General features: G+C 41.2%; 1 protein-coding gene across 3 annotated transcripts; it reads right to left on the reverse strand.

Moving 5' to 3' along the window:
* Positions 1 to 602: 602 nt before the first annotated feature.
* Positions 603 to 20,592, reverse strand: letm1 (leucine zipper-EF-hand containing transmembrane protein 1). 3 transcript variants are annotated; one of them, XM_076146623.1, is made up of 15 exons: positions 20,267 to 20,592; positions 15,668 to 15,725; positions 15,037 to 15,529; positions 12,553 to 12,696; positions 12,201 to 12,338; positions 11,622 to 11,825; positions 11,255 to 11,374; positions 10,941 to 11,072; positions 10,688 to 10,846; positions 10,423 to 10,518; positions 8,773 to 8,907; positions 8,477 to 8,670; positions 7,100 to 7,132; positions 5,638 to 5,794; positions 603 to 5,265 (listed from the first exon to the last, which is right to left on the reverse strand). In XM_076146623.1, the coding sequence occupies exons 1-15, from the start codon at positions 20,343 to 20,345 to the stop codon at positions 5,113 to 5,115; spliced, it is 2,295 nt and encodes a 764-aa protein (XP_076002738.1). In that variant the 5' UTR covers positions 20,346 to 20,592; the 3' UTR covers positions 603 to 5,112. The 3 variants fall into 3 exon arrangements, with proteins under 3 accessions (XP_076002738.1, XP_076002740.1, XP_076002739.1); XM_076146625.1 differs by lacking the exon at positions 7,100 to 7,132 and having other exon boundaries at positions 5,638 to 5,776; XM_076146624.1 differs by lacking the exon at positions 7,100 to 7,132.
* Positions 20,593 to 21,127: the final 535 nt, after the last annotated feature.

A 21,127-nucleotide genomic window follows, 5' to 3' on the forward strand; every position in this document is an offset into this window, starting at 1 on the left:
GTTAGGACCCTAAAAGGACATAATGGATCAAAATGAGCCGCTACTTATTTTTTACAAGCAAAACCGCCACTAACTTTAAAAAATGGAGGCTACTCTCATCAATCTCAACATGGAAAGAATTCATATAGGTTGTAGATCTCCATGGCAGTATCAGGATCAGACATCCAAATCAAATGTGTGCATGTTAAGATTTAAAAACAGATCTTTTATGCATCTGCTTCAGTCAGCTCATTCAGCAGTTGCAGACCTTAAAATTGTCACTGGAAAAATACGCCTGCGTACATTCCAGTGGTGGAGGACGGAGGCTTTGTGGGGGTGTGGCAGCAAGTGTGGCAAGCCCAGTAAGAACAGAAGAATGATGGTTTGGAATGAGAAAATACCAGAAAAGGTCTCCAAGCACTCAGGGGACGAAACACAAAACTAATATGGCTGCCGAGCAGGTAAGTGGCGATGGATGGGACGACACGAAACACAAAAGACAAATCAAAGAAGGGGAACAGAAAACAAACGATAAAATCCAGGATCATTCATAATTTATTCAACACTTATGTAAAATGATGTTTACATAAATACATGATTTGCATTTTTTGCGGGGGGGGGGGGAAAGAAATTTCTGCATTTCATACATTTGTGTATTCAACTAAAATCTAAATGGACTACCCCTTCTTCTTTTGATTAAATAAATAAATAACTAAATACACTCCAGTAGGTTATATCTTGCTTTAATGTCAATGACTAATATTTTGTGATATGATTTCAAAAACATAATGAGTTTATATCACACCTTTCAAATCGAGTACATGATCCTGTTTTGATTCTGCGGCTGTGGTTTGATTTTCATACAAAGCATTGCAACAGGACTAATATAGGTTTCCTTTATGTTCTCTCTGGGGTAGATTTTAATATTTGGGTTCAGGTTTAATGTCATTTATGCAGATAGTAGACTAAAGCTTAAGCATGTTTTAGCTGAAAGCTGTACTGAAATGGACTCAAATATACATTTTAAGACCTGGAAGTGATCTGTGTGCTGACCCTGTGAGGTCTGAGCTGTTCCTTTTAGGCGTGGATCTGTAAAAGCAGACTTGTCTCTCTCGTCCATGACCATGATAAATGTAAAAAAATTAAATAAAAAACTAGATTTGTCTCCTGTCAGTCTCTACTCACACAGCTGCCTTTCACTCACTACTTTCCTCTAAAAACAATATCGCTTTGTATCTTCTAGATAAACATTATCCCTCTTATCATTAAAAAAGCTGCTGCAAAAGTAGTTAGAAAACAAAGAACACGTCCATATAATTGTCATCTATCTGTGCATCAACTCTCCACAATGTAATGATCAGTTTAATATTAGCAACAGGAAGACAATCCACACACTACCTGGAGTCTATTTCTTTTTCAGATAATGCACAATCTAATATCTAAACAAATGTCTTAATAACATGCTCCACCTCAATATGGGAGACAGAAATTCTATCGTTCCCTGGGTGAATGCTGTATAACTACATTTTTGTTTTAAATATTGTTTTTTTTTATAGAACATAAGAACATCAACTCGCTGCATCAATGTCCAAACATTCCCACCAGGCGCCCACACAGTTAACCAACAACTAACAAAATGAATAGTGCATTTAAACAGTGGGAATACTTCATACATCATACAAAACAGCATGGCAGCAAGCTCAACGTCGACATTATTCCTTCTGACCAACTTATAAGTTTCAAACAAATGACAACAAAAGATCAAAACAATGTAAAAAGATATGTAGGCTTGATCGTATATTATTATGTAGTATTGCTCTGCCTCTTTGTTCAATTATCGAAACCAATTCAAGCCTCACTCGAAGAATGAAGAGTCAATTTACCAAAAAACAGACCATCATTTTGACTGATGTTACTGGGAATTCAGTTTCACAATTTAATAAAAAACAAAGTTATCCATTCAATGCTCTGACTCCGGGCAGCATCGCTCCTCTCTGTGGCAGAACTCGAGACGGCTCTCTGAACTCCTTAGCAGGGAGGCTGATTATCATGAGCAGCAACAAAGTGCAACAGCGCTGCTAACGGTGAGCTGGGAATTCTCACACTTGCAGCTAAGAAGCGGGATATAAAAGTGCACATGCGTTTACATTTACCAAAAGCTATGCATGTATGGAATGAAAGCTTGGAGTTTTAGAGCTTGAAAGGGATGCAGGCCTGTTTCTTGATCTTAATATCGCCGTTTTTTTATAGCAGTTCAAAACTTCAATATATTTGAAATCTAAATAGTGTGATTATGAATATACCAATAGTTATTATGATCCATTCTATTCATATGAAACAACATCCTACAGCTGAAATATCTAGTAGGCAGAGTTTATTAAACCTGTGTCTCACACACTTTAGGATTGATCGAATATTGAACTGAAGACGGCCCGGTGTGACACACTTCTTCATGCTTTTGCTCGTCTCCCTGACCTTTGACTCCACCGTGCCAAAAACCAGTGGCAGTGCTGTTAATATATACAGCTTCCCTCCAAGTCCAACCTGTCGGGCGCGGTGACACAAACACCACTCTCTCCTGCCGAGTGTAATCTTGGGGTTGTCACGACATTATTCCGCACACACGCTGGTGTGTTTATACTGGCTGGTGATTTATGCAGCAGCGAGCATGCCACGTACCCCCACAGCGTCTGTAACCTAAACACAACCCTCCAGTGGAGCTGGTTTTGGCCCATGTATGGGGCGAGTGTTTACCCTGCGCCCATCACTCTGAATGGTCCCAGGCAAAGCACTGGGACAGTGTCTGATGGAAGACCAACGACCCTTAAATCATCTCAACACATGACAGTCGATTCCGGGAATGGATTAAACACAGGGTCGTCCACTCAGCGTTATCTCAAGCACCACTTTGTCTTCGTCATTTACACTTGTACAGTCATAACGGAGCCACGGCCATGAGCGCAAAACATACATGTAATGATACAGAGCACCTGACACAATCTGTTACGCTGACAGCTACATGATCAACAAGTCAGCAGAAAAATGAATTCATTTGAGAGCCGAGCAGGGAAATTCAGCCATCATGACGGAGGAGCTCGTCAACCAATAAAATAACCAGCTGTGAATGGCTGATTGAGTTTCGGTGTTTTCTTGATTATCTGATGCTGGGAGTTAAAGAGTGTATTCATTTAATTAGCTAAAATAGATACTAACATGTGTTTTTCTAACTGTTGTTGGCTGCAGCTTGGATCTTGTTGGTGGGTTATACAAGGGGGCGTGGTCACACATGGGCAGAGTAACATGTGGGGGCGTGGTCACACATGGGCAGAGTAACATGTGGGGGCGTGGTCACACATGGGCAGAGTAACATGTGTAACACTGTGCACAGCAATCCTAGTTGGCTGTGCATGTAAACCATGGTGAAGTTACATATTAGGTGGTTTAAAGTTGAGGGAGAGTTACATGTGTTACTCCGCCCCACTGGCTAAGACGCCGTGACGACCCTCTTGTTTTTTCTACAAAAATAATTTCTATCCATCTTAGCAAAAGATAATTATTTGCAAAAGTCTTTCTTTGTACCCTGATGGCTTTAAAAGTATGAAGTTTATAGCGGCACACATGATGCAGATAATGAGCATAATGGGGATACATCAACCAAGCTGCTTTCAATGTGAACACACACCACCCTGGGAATCCTTACTTACATTCTGTACACATCCAGAGATACTGTACAGAACAAAAACCTGAGAATCCACTATGTACCACATATTCCAAATACAATATTTCAAACTCATGCCGCCCATATCTGATCTCAAAACTCATCTACATCCAGTTAATCCCTGCTGGAAAAAATATCACACTTATATCATCTGGCTAAATAATCAAAAATAAATATTTAATATCCTTAATATATGAAGGATATATGGGACAAGTCAAGGCCACTTTAATAACAGACAGCAAAGTTATCATGTTACCAAACTCAGAATCTCATTCATGAACCCTGCAGGGAACATTCTGTTCATTTACCCAACTACTTTCTTCCTCTATCCAGACAAAACAACAAACCTATTCCTCCCACACAAACCACACCTGGTCACAAACACAGCTGATCAATGTACGATGGCTGATGAATACCAGTGAGTTGGTAAATGTAGTTATTTTAGGGAACAATCTGTGCTGATAAGTGTGCCACAGTGCAACTTTGGCATTTCAAAGAGCGCTCTACTCAACAGTGGAATAGATACTTTATCAAGAATCTTTCAACTGTAACAAAAACAACCTGCTTCAAGAAGGAGAACAAAATGAACAAGTTACAGTACAGTGATTTTACAACATCCATGTACAAGTAAGTAAATTCGATCCCTGGATTTTAGGGCAAAACACAAACACAGATTTATTTCTAACCCAGAGGTAATGATGATTACTATGCTATGATTTGTTATGTTATGAACCAATAATGTTGCAACCATCCTGCAGCCAGGATAACATACGTGTGCACACACGATTCAGCCTCGACAAGAACTACGTCTGAGTATGAGGTGGTATAAAAAAAAAAAATGCCATTTGTAACCAAACAAAATCCAAACTGAGTGGAATGATGGGACTACAGTGTGTTAGTGTGCAAACATAGGAAAGAATCTCATTTCGGAGATGTTCGCATGAATGAAATGAAAGGCAAGACGGTTCACCTCAAACGTATAGAATATAGCTCCAAATATATTTTCCAAACTGGATTTCGCTTAATCTCTTCTTTGCCAACTCTAAGCCAACAACTATGGTCTCATGTGGTGTTCACTGTGCTAATAAATAATCGGGTAAAATTACACAAACCAAAATAATTACACAATATACAATCAGTCCAATGGATCTTAACAAAATGGAGATTTAACTTTCTCTTTTATCAAACGTGTGCGTCTTGAAAGGAATAAGCCTTTTTTTCAAACTAATTTCTATTAATAGCTGAATTTAAAGTGATTCGACATTTCGAAGGCAGCTATTACCTTGGAAACTCTTTTGCTTTGTCCAGTTTGTCTGGAATAATTTGGTGTCGGGAGTTTGCTGTGACCGAGTTAGACTCCTGTCACAGACTTCTCAACAGTCATTTGAACACGGCCCCTGCCTTTGTGAAAGCAGTTAGCTGTTGAGTGTGGCTGCCTGTTCCTTCTCAGCTTTATCTTTGGCCTTTTCCTTTTCCACCAGCTTCTCCTCCTTCTGCAGCATCACCATGATATCGGCCACCTGGGAGGTGGAAATGTCGATGTCCTCCTTGTCGATCAGTTCTACCACCTATAAAAACAATTAGGATCATTTTCACTATAGTTACGTTCACGCTTGTATTCGTTGGTTTCACACTGAAAATTCTAATTTCAAAAACAAAAGCATATCAACAAAAGTCGTCCGATTTGAAAGGTCCAATTTGTAAAAACAGTCTACAAGTGTACTGTATCTATATAACATGTCCTATACCTAAGCTGGCAGAATGCAGAATGTTGACTTGAAGACAATGTCTGGAAAACTACATAATGCTTAATATTATGTGATGACCTACTCCTCTTTAATTCTAGTTAAATAAATAAATAAATAAATCAAAATCAATCAACCACCATGAAACAGGTTCAGAACTAGTTCACATCTTGTTCTTGATCTTCCTCTACGTACTTTGATGACTTCATCAATGTCAACTTTGCCATCCTTGTTGTCGTCAAGAGCCTCGGCGATTCTCTGCAGCTTGTGCTCTGGAATGTTCTGGATCTGACGCATGACGTTGATGAGATCGTCGATGCTGATGAGGTTCTCCCTGAAGGTGTAGAACAGACTACATACAGGAAACAATTACCAGCTTTAACAGAATGTCAAATGGTGGAGAAGTCTGAGGGGACAGTCAACATGCTGTAGGTCACGGTTCCCAGATCACACCAATCAGAATCATTTTCACACTGAATTAAATTTTTATCCATGTTAAATTTTTGTTAGATTTGCGTAAAGATTTGCTCACACTGACAAGCAACACAGAACAGCCCCACTTACTGCTTTAATTTGATTTGTGAAAAAAGGTCACAAACGTCACATTTCATGCTGCCCTAAGCAGCACAGTGTAGACGGATATGATGGCCATATGAATATATGAATATATTTGATTCAAGGGGAAATTTTATACAGACAAAGAGTTTAAGATCTATTTTGGAAGGTTAGCAGCACAATAATTTGCCCAAAACACACAATTCCAATTTCACTGTCCCTTACTGCAGTATTGCTGTGCATTTAAGAAAAAAACTTGTTTTCTTCAGTCTTAAGGTCCCTTGCTGATGATGCAACATGCCTGAGCTGCCAACACTCACTGACACTGATTCCAGTCAAACACCGGCTCACGAGCCTTGCAATTTTTTAGTTGTGTCCGCGAGTGCAGGCAGGTAAATTCACAGGAGTTACAAATTGATGTCAACATGTTACACAAGTAGCAGAAGAAAAAAAAAATTTCAGGGCAATTTGATTGAAATCGATTCAATCGGTTTGCCTTAGTGAATGCATTTCATTAGGCATCACCCTCAAGTTTGAGCACTTCTACTACACCAAGTGGTGTACGTGAACCTGACCACCATGAGGTGGCGCCAGAGCAAGAGTCAATGACCCTCCATGAACTAATGTGAACTGGGGGTCATACTGTATAATAAGTAATCACACCCCCAACATGCTCAACTCATGGAGGAAAGCAGCTGTGTGGGTAATTTCCCATGGATTTGCATGATTAAAAAGCAGAAACCCTGTGCTCAGAGACTGCAACCCCGAACAGGGACGAATGTATGTTACAATGAAAATGAGGGATAATAACTACAAGAAGAATATGTCCCCTTGAATGTCAGTAAAGGTTACATATCCCTGGCAAAGATATTTATATATTGTATTGTATCATGCAAGTCAACTTTCTATGTTATCTAATTCATTATGGGACAAAAATGCTGTGTAGAAAAATGGGCAACCAGTGCAAAATACTTAATACTTGTTACATAAAAGATACTGATGCTCAATGCAGGAATTTCAGCAGATGATGGTTGATGACTATGAGGCAATGTCAGCATTTGGCAAGCAAGCAAAATTTGGAACTTTACACAGTTCATCTTACCTTGTGGCATCACTATATTTCACAAAGAATAATCTGTAAAAGTTTGAACAAATTAGGAATTGGATTTTTTTTTTTTTTTTTTGGAATTTGTCCAAAAAAAATGGAATTTGTATTTTTCTTCTGGGAAACCGTTTCTTCCCCCAATATAGCTCCACCACCATTTCACAAAGATGATGACAATGATGATAAAATGATCGATGGCACAAACTAAACAAAATTCAACAAAATGTATCTGATAATTGCTGAATAACAGACCCAAAAGCTACGAAACATACAGTATATACCTGTCATACATGGAGAGATTAAGACGATGATACACAGGCAACATTTTGATATCATTTACAAATTTGGCCATTTAATGTTTTGGCAAATTTGATCAAATTATAATTGGCACCTTTAAATTATAGCTTTTACTCCATAGATACATTAGTGCGGCATCCTTTTTGCCTTAACCAACATTTATGGGACATAAATGCAATTATGGTTGTTATATGTCGAGGTTCTCAAATTCGTCACTCCATTCACATTTGATGCTCGTATCCACTGCATCAAAAAGTTGCCTCTTATATCATTGCCTCTCAGGGTGGCCTGTGAAATGGTGCAAAGCCGAGAGAAATCAAAGCTTTCTTCCTAAAGTGCAAATCTATTGGGTAACTCACTCACCCACGCGCTTGTGCGAGTACAAAGTGTGTGCTTCAAAAGGTCACAGTGAATCTTTAAATTCACGCTTAGCAAAACACTTGAAGTGAGGTTGTTGGTGTGCTAGTGCTGGAATCAGAACCTGTCTATCTACCTGCACCAACAACCTCACTTCAAGTGTTTGCTAAGCATGAATTCAATGTGCACAGGACAGGTGAACGCGCTTCATGCTTAATTTCCTGGCAAAATCAAGTGATCTTATTCTAAATTGAACACGATGGAGACGAGGAGAGAGGGAGAAAGACAGAGCGGCATGGAAATGTTCTTATCTACGCGAGCTTTCTTGCTGTCTTCATGAACAGCTGATTAAGTCTTACAATATTGTGTAGCAGTTTAGTCCTTAATTACTGCCTTTTGTCTCCTGCTTGTGAAACCTCCTGAGGGGTCAGTAGGCAGAGCTCAGCCAGCCAAGAGAGATTTGCACCAATTACAGCCAGATGGAGGTAACAAGATATCTCCTTGGGGACCTTTCATAAAGAACGAAAGAGCCTGAATCACAGCATCTTTAGCCTTGCAACATGTCTTTTAAACCACTAAGTTCTACTTAAGGTATAGTGGGACCTTTGCTGAATTTAGATGTTGTGATTATTGCCAGTGCTCTTGTGTAACCCTTATAGCTTTGTGAACCAGGTTAGAATAACATGACTGTGTTACTACAGACAATGAAACAGTTCTTACCCAACAGGTGGGGCGGTCCCACTGTCCATCTTTCCATCCAGGATGACTTTGTCCTTCTCTAGCTCTAAGATGATCTTGTCCATACGGCCGATCATACCGTTGACTCTCTTAGAGAGTCGCCTGCTGGCCTTCGACTCCTCCAATGCCTCCTCCTTGCCGGTCTTAGAAAGCTCATGCTTCATCTCTTCCAGATCCTAGAATAGCACATGAACACATAGCTCACACACAACGCACACATCTGGCATTAAATCTTGCTTTAATTTGTTCTACAGAAATTACTAGTCTGAGACCGGTACCTCATTGTATTCTTGGACATCATCCTTCAGGTCTTCCAGCTCCTCTTTCTCCAGAGTCAGTAACTTCCTCTGCTCCTTAAGCTTTGTGCATGCATTACTCAACAGGTCAATTTCTTCTTTGGTGATCTCCTCATCCTGGAACATAAATGAGCAAATGAAGATCTCCTACTTGGAAAATGTGTGGTACTTTTTAAACATACAATGTGTTCTTAGCAGAGAAAACACCTTTACTGACTGAACCTTAATATAGTACACATTCAATTAGAAGCAAAGGACCTGAATTATCCGGGTACTTGAAAAGGAAAATCAGAACGTGTTTCTGGAAACTGAGAACTAAGCAAGTACCACATGGGTTCATAATGTAAAGGCACATAAAAGACCAACCCAAACACACAAAATGGGTGAGAGAGGGAAGGTAGAAAGGATCCTGGGAGACTATCCATAACCTCAATAACATATCACCACATGATGTGAGGATAGTGCTGTGGAACTCAAGGTTATTATTTAGGGAAAGGAGTGGTTCACCTCAGTGATCAACATCTTCAAGGGTTGACGAGGAAAGAGGAGGAGATGGAGGTCCATCCATACAGATGTGGGCCAAAAGGAATTTGCAAATCATAGCATCTAGCATTCAGTTACATGATCATCAAAAAGCTAATAATCATGTAAAAGCTCTTCAATTCTGTCAACTTTAAACTATATTCTATTCATTTGGATGTCATTTTCTATTCCAAGTGACAGCAGCCTCTGGTTTTCATCACAGCAGCAACACACAAGAGCTGAATACAAGCATCTGTGGTTTGCGTTCACCTCACCCTCACTACCTTATATGCTTTGCAAAGTATGAGTATGGACTGGCAGATGTCAACATCCATCTCATCCTAACCATACAACCTTGCAATTGGGGGATCTGTCCTGTAATTCTGGTTATGAATGTAATGGTAATGAACCTGAAAAGCGGTCTACATGGAACCAGATGGACACCCTGCATCATCGGGCATCTGAGGATGAATCAGTTGGTGTAACCATGGATCAAATGGCAACCCAAAATGGTTCAAAGGAATACCAGAAATGCATGCAAAACAATTTGTCCCACATCTACATGGTCTGAGGCTAAAGGGGCGTGGCTGAGGGAATCATTTGGGAGGAGATTTCATGAAATCTAACCTGTATGTACAGGAATGTCTGCCACTGTTCAAACTGTACAGAGGATAAAGAAGTGGCAAAATGACTGAAGGAAACAATTAAGTGACAAGATAAAGACTAGGGTATCGTAGTTATAATAAAGAGAGAAATGTGTTTTCACAACATTGCCTTGCTTGGAATACCAGTTCTAATTTCATCTCATTTCAATTAGATTTTCTATTTCAATATTTCTTGCTGTCTTATTTATGTAAGCCATAACAATCTAAACCAATTACAACAAGCTAAGTGTTCTCAATTGCTGAAATGATTCAGTTTATGAAGAAAGAAAAAATACAGTGGTCAATTAGAAGTTTTCCTATTTATCACAGTAAATCAGACAAAACAAAACAATGCCAAACATCTTGTGTTCAAATTGTGCAAGATACAACAAATGTTGCATCTTACACAATGAAGGAGTACTACTCTTCCTCTTCTTGCAATACTTCCTGTTCAGAGAAAGATTACCTTGATTCCTTCCAGGACAGGCGCTGTATCCCTCAGTGTCTCATCAGCCTTAAAAGACGTCTTGGCCCTCTCTGCTTCAAGCTCCACCTCATCCTCCTACAGAGCACAGTGATGTGTAAATTAATCCTGTCTTAAATTCTGTGATGATGATCACAGACATAGTGAAATTTCCTATAACAACTAATTTTCTGGATTGTTTAGAGCACATATCCAGCAGTCGCCAAACTTCCACTTTGACTCCTGAGGGAACAGTATTTATCTGTACCCTGGCTGCTTTCTCTGCAGCATCAGCCAATCTCTCCATCTCCTTATCCTTGTTGTCCTGGCGTATGGCTGCCTCCTCTTGCAGTGTGGTCTCCAACTTGGTCTTATTGTCCACTTTGGAAAGCTCCAACTCAGCCACCTTCACCTGGGCCTCCTTTGCCTGGCGAGGCAGGGAGAGAATAAATATGTGTGCGTTATTCACTACACAAGACGAGACAGCAGCTTCATATTCCAGCTACGACCTGCTAACTTACCACAATTTCAGGAAGTGTCTGCAACGTAGTCTTCAGCTGATCAGCAGGGGAAAGCGTGTCAGGGAGGTACATGGCTCTCGACAGCAGTAGCAGGGAGGTGGGGATCTGCTGGTTTAGATGCAGCTCCAGCCACTGTTAAAGAGGAACACATGACAGATTGATGATATGCAACATGGGTAACATTTAAACCAAACGATATCTCCACAAAAAGCATATCCTTGATTGTTTGAGTCTCTGTAGCCTCGGCCAATGTAAGGTCAAAAGTTAAAATTCTGGAAATATCCTCCAACCCTGGTTGTTGTCATTGTTGTTACCTGGCTGAGTTGCTCTCTCAGTCGGTCCTCAGTCACTCCCAAAGATCTCATCCCTCTGACGCGACAGGCCGCCTGCACCTCATTCACGTTCAGAGTCTCCACTCCCTCCTCTGCTATCAGCTGGATGGACAAATCAAATCTTTTTTTCGTGAATTAACCTACGGTTCATTAATTTAATAATTTAATAAACAACAATCTGGAACACCTACGACTTCCCAGATTAAGTACACTATCCCCATTTCCCCCAATTACAATACCTTTATTTGTCTTGCTAGAGGAACAGTCTTCATTATTGATCGGAAGAAGATAGCAAACAGCACAATTTCAACCAGAGGCCTAAAATACAAAACACCACAGAGCTTCAGACCTTGTCATCGGCACGGATGGCCCTGAGCTTCATGATGAGCTGGAAGCGAAGAAAGTTGTTGGTCCCAATGGACTGAAGCTCCAGCAGGCGGCACAGAGCCACCAGCTGGGGACGGGTGAGGTTGTCTAGAGTCAGCTCATCTTCAAACAGTTTGGAAAAGCGAAGGATCTCCTCATTACTGGGACGCTCCCCGGAGTCCCGGATCTACAAAGGTAAAACACAATATGCTGTGTGAATCATTCTGAATGGGGGAAATCTCTCTCTAACGGTGCAGGGGGCATTAGTTAGAAGTAGAGTTTAAGGGGGGAAATGTGGCCATAATCAGCACTGATGATGAAAAACACATTCAGTGGACAGAAAAAATACTTTAAGGATTTTCTTTCTCCATAATTCCAAAATATGCACGTTTTAAATGTCAACCTGCACATTTTTACCCTAATGCCCTAATTATTCCACTTTCACTGTACAGTCTAACAAACCATCTAATCAACAATAACAATCTGAAATATCTGTTTTATCTTTACACCAACAGAGGGCAGTGGCGAGCCTGTTTTCCTATTCAGAAACATTGAGGCCAACCTTCTGGAAGAACGTGGAGAACTCCTCAGTCACATTTTCCTGAGCGGCCTTGTTCCGCAGAGCGATCTCCTCGATTGTGTCCTGCAGAAATTTGGCCATCTCCAGTTTCACCCTCAGTTCTTTCTTCAACCTCTCCTCCTACAACCACAGTTCAAAATTAAATGTTATTTGGGTCTTGATTCAATTGTGCTTTATGAAAAGTGAGAGAGCAGAAAATAGAAGAAAAACATGATTTTAATTATTTAGCAGCACCAATGAGAAGGCTCATTATATTTATTAGTATACTTCCAATCTGCTTTATGTCGCCTTTGTCATCTAGAGCTTGTCAAATTGAAAGGCTGACTCCCATTACCTTCTTTGACTGCGTCTCGAAAGTGGACGGCAGCATGTTGGGGAAGAGTTTCAGGGCGACTGGAAGCAGGAACTCCATGAAGGGAACGATGATGAACACCAGGAAGGGAAGGAGCCTGAAGACATCTGCACACGTTCTGAGGAACTGTGGAGAAAATTGGGGGGGGGGATGTCATCAGTGGGACTATGAGTTAAGAGGTTCAGCAAATATAATGTTTGAAACATGTCTCTTCACCGAGCAAAGTTTTTACACTTGTCCAACCCTTTGCAGAACATCTTGGGGCAGTTCCAACGCTCGTATTGTGAATCCTAATATTCCACCAGGCTGTAGTTTGTGCAAACGTCCGGCAGAGAGCAGCAGAGAGGGACACCAGAACAACAGTGAAAAGGTCTCCCTCATCTGCTTTTGTCTCTTTGTACAATCATTCTTCTACTAACAATTTCAGCAGTCAGCACGTTTTGACTCTGAGGCCATTGAAACCTCCTTATTCACTAGTGTGTGTTATTTGCATGGTGCTATAGACTAAAGTGAACATTCTGCCTTTCAAGGCTTAAATACTGTCCACCTGGCCCAATAGCAAGCACATTTGTTTAGCAGAGACCTAAACAATTCTCAAAGTATAGAAGTACCAGGCCAACACTAGTCTACTTCTTTGTCCAACTGTCCAACTGTGACTTACTGTCTGTCCCCAGACACAATCCCAACCATCCATCTACAGAACTAGTCCTGAGAAGGCCAAAGCAGGAATCCCTCTTTCTCTGCTCTTTCCACCTGCATGTCAGTGGACCAGTAGGGTGAAGGATTTAAGCCAGCGTAAGTGAAAAGGTCTTTGTCCGCAGTCCCATTGACATGTATATCATCTCCCAGAGTTCCACATCAAAGAGGGGAGGGGGGGGTGACACATTAAAATAGTAGGACCCTTGAGATAAAGCCTGAGTACTGGAACTGAATATGAAAAGAGGGGGGATTAGGAAGCCAGTGCCAACCCAGGTTAAGATGAATGGGGCCGCGATGGGTTGGGGACATGTTCTCCAAGGGAGTCAGCTGCATTTGAAAAGGTGCAGATGGGGTAGTAGTGAGGGTTTAATGCGGGGGGAACTGGCCATTATCAGCCCTGACTTTACTATTAGTATTGGAATGAGGGTTTATTTCCCAGCAGTTATAGAGCTGCTTCAGCAGTTATATACCAGGAACAAATACAATCAGAAGTAAATGTTGACCAATCTAACGCTGACATTGTACTGCAAGTTACTTCCTTTAAAATATCCCAGATTTAATTACTTTAAACTGTTTTCATTAACTCATAAGCAATCACTAAGTCAAACAATCGCAAATCTGCAGAATAGTTCAATCTTGAGTAGTTCCCGCTCTTTTTTTTGCTGTATAACTCTGAACACGCAATAAATTGAAAATTATTTAGCTGGGTGGTTCAGTCAAAAGATTGAGCCTTTTTTTTTTTGATGAGGAAGCAGGGCCATGGAAAAAGGGGGTGGCCACATCTCAGCTCTTCCTTTTGGCACATTCACAAGGCATGTTGCACAATCCACATACATAGCTTGAGCTTGATAGGTTCAGATGCCTGTTTATCTTTGTGAATTGTGTTGTAGCTGAATCTGAACACAAACACCAAGGACCTAAGAGATGTTGGATTTAGGAGTTGTGGGTTATCAACATTTCCTTGTACATGTAAAAAATTGAGAAGATGGATTTTTGATGGATTTTCTCACATTGACACAGCAAACCAATCACATTGGTTAAGGCTCAAAGCAAGAGAGTAACAGAGTGGCCTGAGCTGACCTGCTCGTCATTCCTCAAAGCACACCTGCATCAGATTACAGCAGTAGGTGCAGGGCTGCGCTTCAAGCAACAACTGTGAATATAACGTGACACGCTGCCTTGAATTATTAACAAGGTGCGCAGATCGTGACTGTGAATATCTGTCCTTTACACATTTAGAGGAAGTCTTCGTTCAAAGCGTTAACATGTTAACACACTTAACTTTAATCAAGCAGCAAAGACACTAGTTAGGAAACACTCATGCAGCTGATTGATCCCTTTTTTGTTTGAGAAGCTGTGGAGTAATGAGGTGTCTGGGCACTAAACACTTACTCAGTGTAGAGAATAACTCTTTCACTAGAAGCAGACGTTTATTGGAAAGTTAACTGCCGACGACTCAAGTGTTTCCCCTTCCACTATATATGGTGTGGTCAAGTCCAGGATGTGGTGTACAGAGTTTTACTGTTTCCGTACTTCCCCCAACTCAAAAATTACATTACGATACCAGCAGATTAAACCTTTCAATTGTATTTGAACAAAGAGGAGGATCAACAAACATACTTAGGGTGGTAAATCTACAGTATTTGGACGTCCTACATACATGTTAATTGATCTTCGAGTGTTCTGTGCCAAAATTGAAGCGCAATTTTGGCACACAACATGAATGGAGCCCAAGCAAAGCCGCCACCTGGATAATTATTTTCTCACCTGTCTCCTCTCACGGCGGGACAGAGCGTGTCCATTTAGCACCATCCACAGCATTCGGCCGGTGATGGTGGTGTCGATCCACAGCAGCTTGAAGCCATGGTAGTAGTGCTTAATCTCATCTGTCACCCACTGTCTAATAGTCCTTCTGACAGGTTCGGCATCAAGCGTTGGACTGTACACCGGTCCTCCTTCCTCCAACTTCTTGTTCTTGTCCTTTAGTGAACGTAGGGACTTCTCCACCTTGGAGTCGTCCCGTCTCTGTCTTGTGACGTGTATCCACCTCACACCGGGGATATCCTGCGGCCGCGCAATCGTCCACCGAGCCCCCGATGCGATTGCCAGGTGTGGTGGACAGGAGGACGCCGCCGAAAAAGAACAGTAAAGGCGTTGCGAGTCCAGGTTCTTGCAGGGGGCTGTGTAGCCATCTGACGAGTGGAAGGCAGGGCCAAATGAAGAGGCTTGTGCCAACGAGCCCAATCGCAGCCCGTCAAGTCTAAATAAGACGAGACAAAGAGAGACAAATTGGATCATTCAGGCTCAATGTTGCACAGATGGAAGACGACGTTAACATGTTAAGGATATTGTCAAGACATTTTCAGAAAGTGGAGAAAATGCCATTTAAATATCTTACTTTTGGCTGGTCAGTCTGAGTGCTGTGCAGTTGAAACAAGCACCACCTTGTTGTTTCCCTGAAAGGAAGGAACACAAACATTACCATTAGATAGACAGAGACACACTGAGAATACACAAAAGTGATCATACACCACCTACTGATACAGCAGTATTAGATCTAATTACTATTTATCAGGATTTTTTTTCTGAATTGAACAGCAGCACTGATACCACAAAAACAGGCAATGATTTTAATAAATACAAAAACCAATTAGAAAAAGATTAAATGAAGTATTTCCCAGGGTGCTCATTGACTGTCTATGTTCAGGGATGTACGGAAATGATTGAAGGACATGCGTAACAAAAATATGAGCCTTTAGTTATGCGGTTTTACATTTTGTTGTTGCCACCTCTCAAGAACTCTGCAGGAGACCTGAAGGGGACTATTCTTAAACCTTTTATCATCTATACACCAAGTTGTGTGGCGGAGAGGACCTTCACACCCAGAGTGAGGCCCACAGAGGGACTCCCGAACCCACAGGCAGCTGACAATGAAGTACAGGACACGCAGAAAGAGGCCGGGGGGAGGGGGGGAGAGATTAAGCACTGCCAACCAATCAGGTCAGGTCAGGAGGCTTGGACACGCCTCTTCTCCAGCTCACATGGCTGGTTGGAGTGAATCCAGCAAAGCCTGGTTGAACATGAGTGCCAGGCAGTAGGCCGGGAGGACACAGAGTTTACTGGAACAGTGTCACCTTTGTAGTTCAGTGACCAGCTACTGTAACTATGGGTTACACGTGGCACAGAAAGAAAACACTGGAAATACAGTAAATATACAACCAGCCACTGGAATTTATCCGTCATCTGAGGCGTGTCCCCTGCGTTTTTAGTTTCAGAATCAAACAGTATTTCAAAGTAAACTATTATTCCATGTGTTTATTTACTTGACACATTCATCGTCACATTACAATTATTGGTCGGCTGATTAGCAAAGGAAGCTGTAGTGTACACAGTCGTATTCGCTACAATCCTGACGCGCTCTTCCTTACAACTTACTATGGAGTCACAAGTTCAAGAGAGCACATATTGATTTTAATAATGTTCCTAGCAATGTCTATAATTGACACTGACGCACTGCAAAAAACATTGAACTACATCCGACAAGCAGAAAACCGGTTTCCTTTGTGTGAATAAAGAAAGTGTTGGCTAAGTGACAAAACAACACTAACACTTAACCAGGTGGTCAAGAGCTACAGCAGCGTATCCATGTTAAGTTCATAAGCCAGTCAGTCAGCTATGGAAGATATTCAAGCACAGACCTGCCCCGTTTAAACTGCAATTAAATATGACTTGGCAGTAAGGACCAACAGTTGAGTACCAATCCACAGAGTTGGGGTGGCCTTGTTTTCTCAAGTTGCAGACTGGCTGACGCTCTGACAGCTCAGTGTCCTACCTCTACATCCGTCTGACTCGGTCTTACGCTTGTGTGAACTTGCCCTTTGCCACCAGATCAGCATTTCATAACTATCCTTTCTCTCTTTCAATAAACTGTGTATTCTTTTCTATCTGGTCGACATTTACTTTCCCCAAGAGTTAAACCCATTTAGAGATTACGTCTGTGTTAATCATGTAATCACTAATCCTCAAACATTTGTGAACCCATCAGTCCAAATCCAATTTGTCTAAGTCTACAACAGTAAGCAGCTTTCAAAATCTTCTCTGCTCCCTCGTAAAGCATTATGGTTTCATTTGTGTTATTGGATTGGATAAGACTGTGTTTACTCTGGACTTAGTCAACCACATTTGTTTGTCTCGACTTCATCCTTGCTACAGCTAACAGCTAAGGTGTGAGCGCCACCTTCTAGCTGTCTGACTCTGACAAAGTACTAAATGAAAGTCTAATTACACGGTGTGACTAATATATCACCAAACAGAGTATGAGCGAGGGCACAGCAGTTATCTCGGCCACTTCAATAAAGTTACAGCTTTCTTACTCCACAAGTAGCCCATTATATGCTATTGCTACCTAAACATTCAACCACATAAGCGATGATACCTGATTGCATACGGAATGTAAATATGCTCTGTGTGAGGATAGGCGGGGTCTGTATATACTGTATATCTGACCGACAGTAAATTGGTCAAGGCCAAACAGAGTTCAAGCAGGAAGTACAGATTCTGTGGCTAGAAAATCAAACTGGACAATTCTTTAACATAAGGTTGCATCCATTTTCAATTTCACTTTAAAGAAAGTATATAAAAGATAGCTTTCCACTCTGATAAATACATTTACACACACACACACACACACACACACACACACACACACACACACACACACACACACACACACACACACACACACACACACACACACACACACACACACACACACACACACACACACACACACACACACACACACACACACACACACACACGGCTTTAAGTGGTGAGCCAGGCTTTCTGAGTATGTGGTCCTTCTGGCACTCAGATGTCACAAACCATCTGACCGCGTCCATAAAACAAAACGTTTACGGGTCATGTCTCTTAGCAGGCCAGGACAACACTTTCAACCCTAACCAAACTCACTGAAGTTTGCTATTGACGACTCACATTTTCTGCCGTATGAGTGCGACATCCTCTCAGCTGAACAAAGAAACTATAAGAATTAGAAATCCCACCAGACAAACCACTCTACACGTGTTTGATGTAAATACCTCCGCACACGTGTCCCGTCATGCATCTCCTCCAAAAAAACGTTTCATATGTGGTTTATTGACTGTTAGATAACGATCCAATCACTGATGGACCTTACATCATTGCTTTGAGCGTAGCTATATGTACACTCTGCCAAGACATCGTAAAAATGATGCACACTGGTCAATGTTCAGTCATCACAGCAGCACTGTAGCTGATCAGAAAGCTCCTGTGGAACAAGACAAAGCTTCCTTCGATCCTTAGGAACTCAATGTTTGGGCTGAGGCTATCAATTACTTACACGTTAAAGTGCAGTGCAGTGTTTGCTGAATCCATGTAATGAAGAAATATTCTGTTCTATGCATAGGCTAGTTTATGTTTGCACTACATCAGAATTTTACCGTTTCTGCTGATTCTGTAGAAGTAGTAGGATAAGATTGTACTAGAGAACATTTGCTGTACTATGACCATTTAACAACACTCATGTCAGTGGGTATTCATACAAGAACCACTGACCTTTTGCTGCAATTTGTCTAATGATACGGGGCTAAAGCAGAGACGCATGATCTCAGTCCTCTAGTGCAGACAGACAAATCCCCGTCATGCTCCTCTAATCTATTTATAACTGAATGAACGAGGGAAAGACCCCACTACACACACACACATACTGTAAATCATGTTTCCTTTACATGAGAATTGCATTTTATGACACAACTTCACTGCATATTAAACAACAAAGATGCAACAGATAGATAACCTTAACATCTACGTTGTCTAATACTTATCACAAATCCAGCCATTGGAGCCTAACCCAGCGATCAATGGATGAGAGGCAGAGTAAAACCTATACATCTTCTTATCACAAATGTCTGGTGGATTTATTATCAGTAGTCAAGCTGCTGCACCACTTCACACCTACAACTAAAAGACACACCAACGTGCCCTGTCTGCGACGACATTTGGTCTCTATTCCTGAGGGAAAATGTACTAAATACACCTCTCGTTTATATTTTATCACATAAAATCCGAAACATTACCTCTCTTCATTCATGCTTATAATATAGGCGTATGTTTCATATTCCACCATTCATTTTCTGTGCTCTGTATACAGTTAGAAACAAACAAACAACAAAGAATTTTACGTCTGACCTAACTGAACGATTTCAATAACATGTTTTCAGAACTTGTAAAATCTGCGTTACATCTTAAAATAAAAACTACAACCACGTCCCTATACTGGACACAATAGACACAAACAACATATTCGTATCTTATTTGTTACTTGACACTATTATGAACAGGCATCCTTTCTCAATGGTCCATCAAGGTGAAATAAAGGTGAATGGTGATAGAAACATCATTAAATAGAAATAAAGCTTCATTTGTGATGTGAACGGATCATTTTCAAACAACACACCGTGTGAAGCTCATTCTGAACGAGGGAAAACAACAGAGAGCTGCTCTGCATCAGCAATGAGTGAGTGTATCCTCAGACTGCAGTAAAAGAGGGGGGCGCTGTCCGATCACAACCAAACATAGGGTGTCCTCAAATAACCTGTGACCGAATTCAAGTATTATCCGCATTTACGTGTGATGAGGCATTTCTACCTGCATACACCGAGCCCGGCTGCTGGAACACATCAAATACAAGCAAATACAACGTCACTGCTTGTTCATAGCTTTAGAAATATAACGACAAATAATCTTTGGTGTGTGTGTCTGAACCTGTGAATCTGTTTTCAGCATCCACCATCTTCCTGAAAACCCCAACAGGCTCAAACAAGGCGACGCACCACCGTGACGACTCTGCCACGCTAACGCGACTGAGCTAATTATTGTAGCTGTACTGTCCTCATAATGACCACAACCTAGTTAATGAGTTAGACAATAAGAAAACAAGATAAAAGCTTACAATTACCTTTACGCAGTTCATTCTTGAACGACCTGGACGTTTTCATTAAAGGAGCCCGGGTTCTGGTAAACAGGATCAACGCCATGCGGACGCTTTCTGTTTCAGAGTTACAGTTACACTAAAGATAAAAGCCAGCTAGCGCGTTAGCTAGCAACTTTTTGGTAAGGATTTCGAAACCGACCTTCTAGCTAACAGGCCACATAGATACACCAACGTTCCCACACTTCTAACAAGCTACGGCGCATATACAAGTTTACATGGGAAACTCAAACTCCATGTCATGCCCTTGGTTTCCCTGCGTATGACAGCTAGCCGGTCCGTCTACCGAGTGACGTCACGCTGGTATTTGTTTAGCAGCTTGGTTGGGTGAAGCGAGCAACAGGGAGCAGCTTCCTGTTAAATATTTTCAAAATAAATACTTGCGAGTCTCAAAATAAATACTTGCAAGTCTCAAAAGTAAGGTTGGGTTGACACAAAAAGAGTTGAGTCAATACATCATTACAACCACTCGTACTAAATGTAGATACAGAATAGACGGTACAGGAAGGATGGATGGATGGATAGGTGGATAGAATACCATTCTTCATAAAGATCTTACCTTATTTGGGTTTTGAAGATGACTCATCATTTTTGACATGGTGAGAAAGGATCCTTTGACCCGTTTGTGTCCACGGCAGTCTCTCACTCAATCAAGCTGTCTATCATCTGCACCATCATCATTCTGTTACTGTACTCCAGAGTTTGATAAGGATCTGCTTAAGTAGTATGACTGTAGCTTTTACTTTCTTTTTTTATTTAATGTTAGGTATTCGACAGGTAGTGCATCTTTGTAATTGCCCTCCAAAACTAAGTCAGCTGAAAAGCAGA

Source organism: Genypterus blacodes, unplaced genomic scaffold, assembly GCF_046128005.1.
Source record: "Genypterus blacodes isolate CSIRO-AG114 ecotype Tasmania unplaced genomic scaffold, CSIRO-AGI_Gbla_v1 ptg000033l_1, whole genome shotgun sequence".
Classification (NCBI taxonomy): domain Eukaryota; kingdom Metazoa; phylum Chordata; class Actinopteri; order Ophidiiformes; family Ophidiidae; genus Genypterus; species Genypterus blacodes.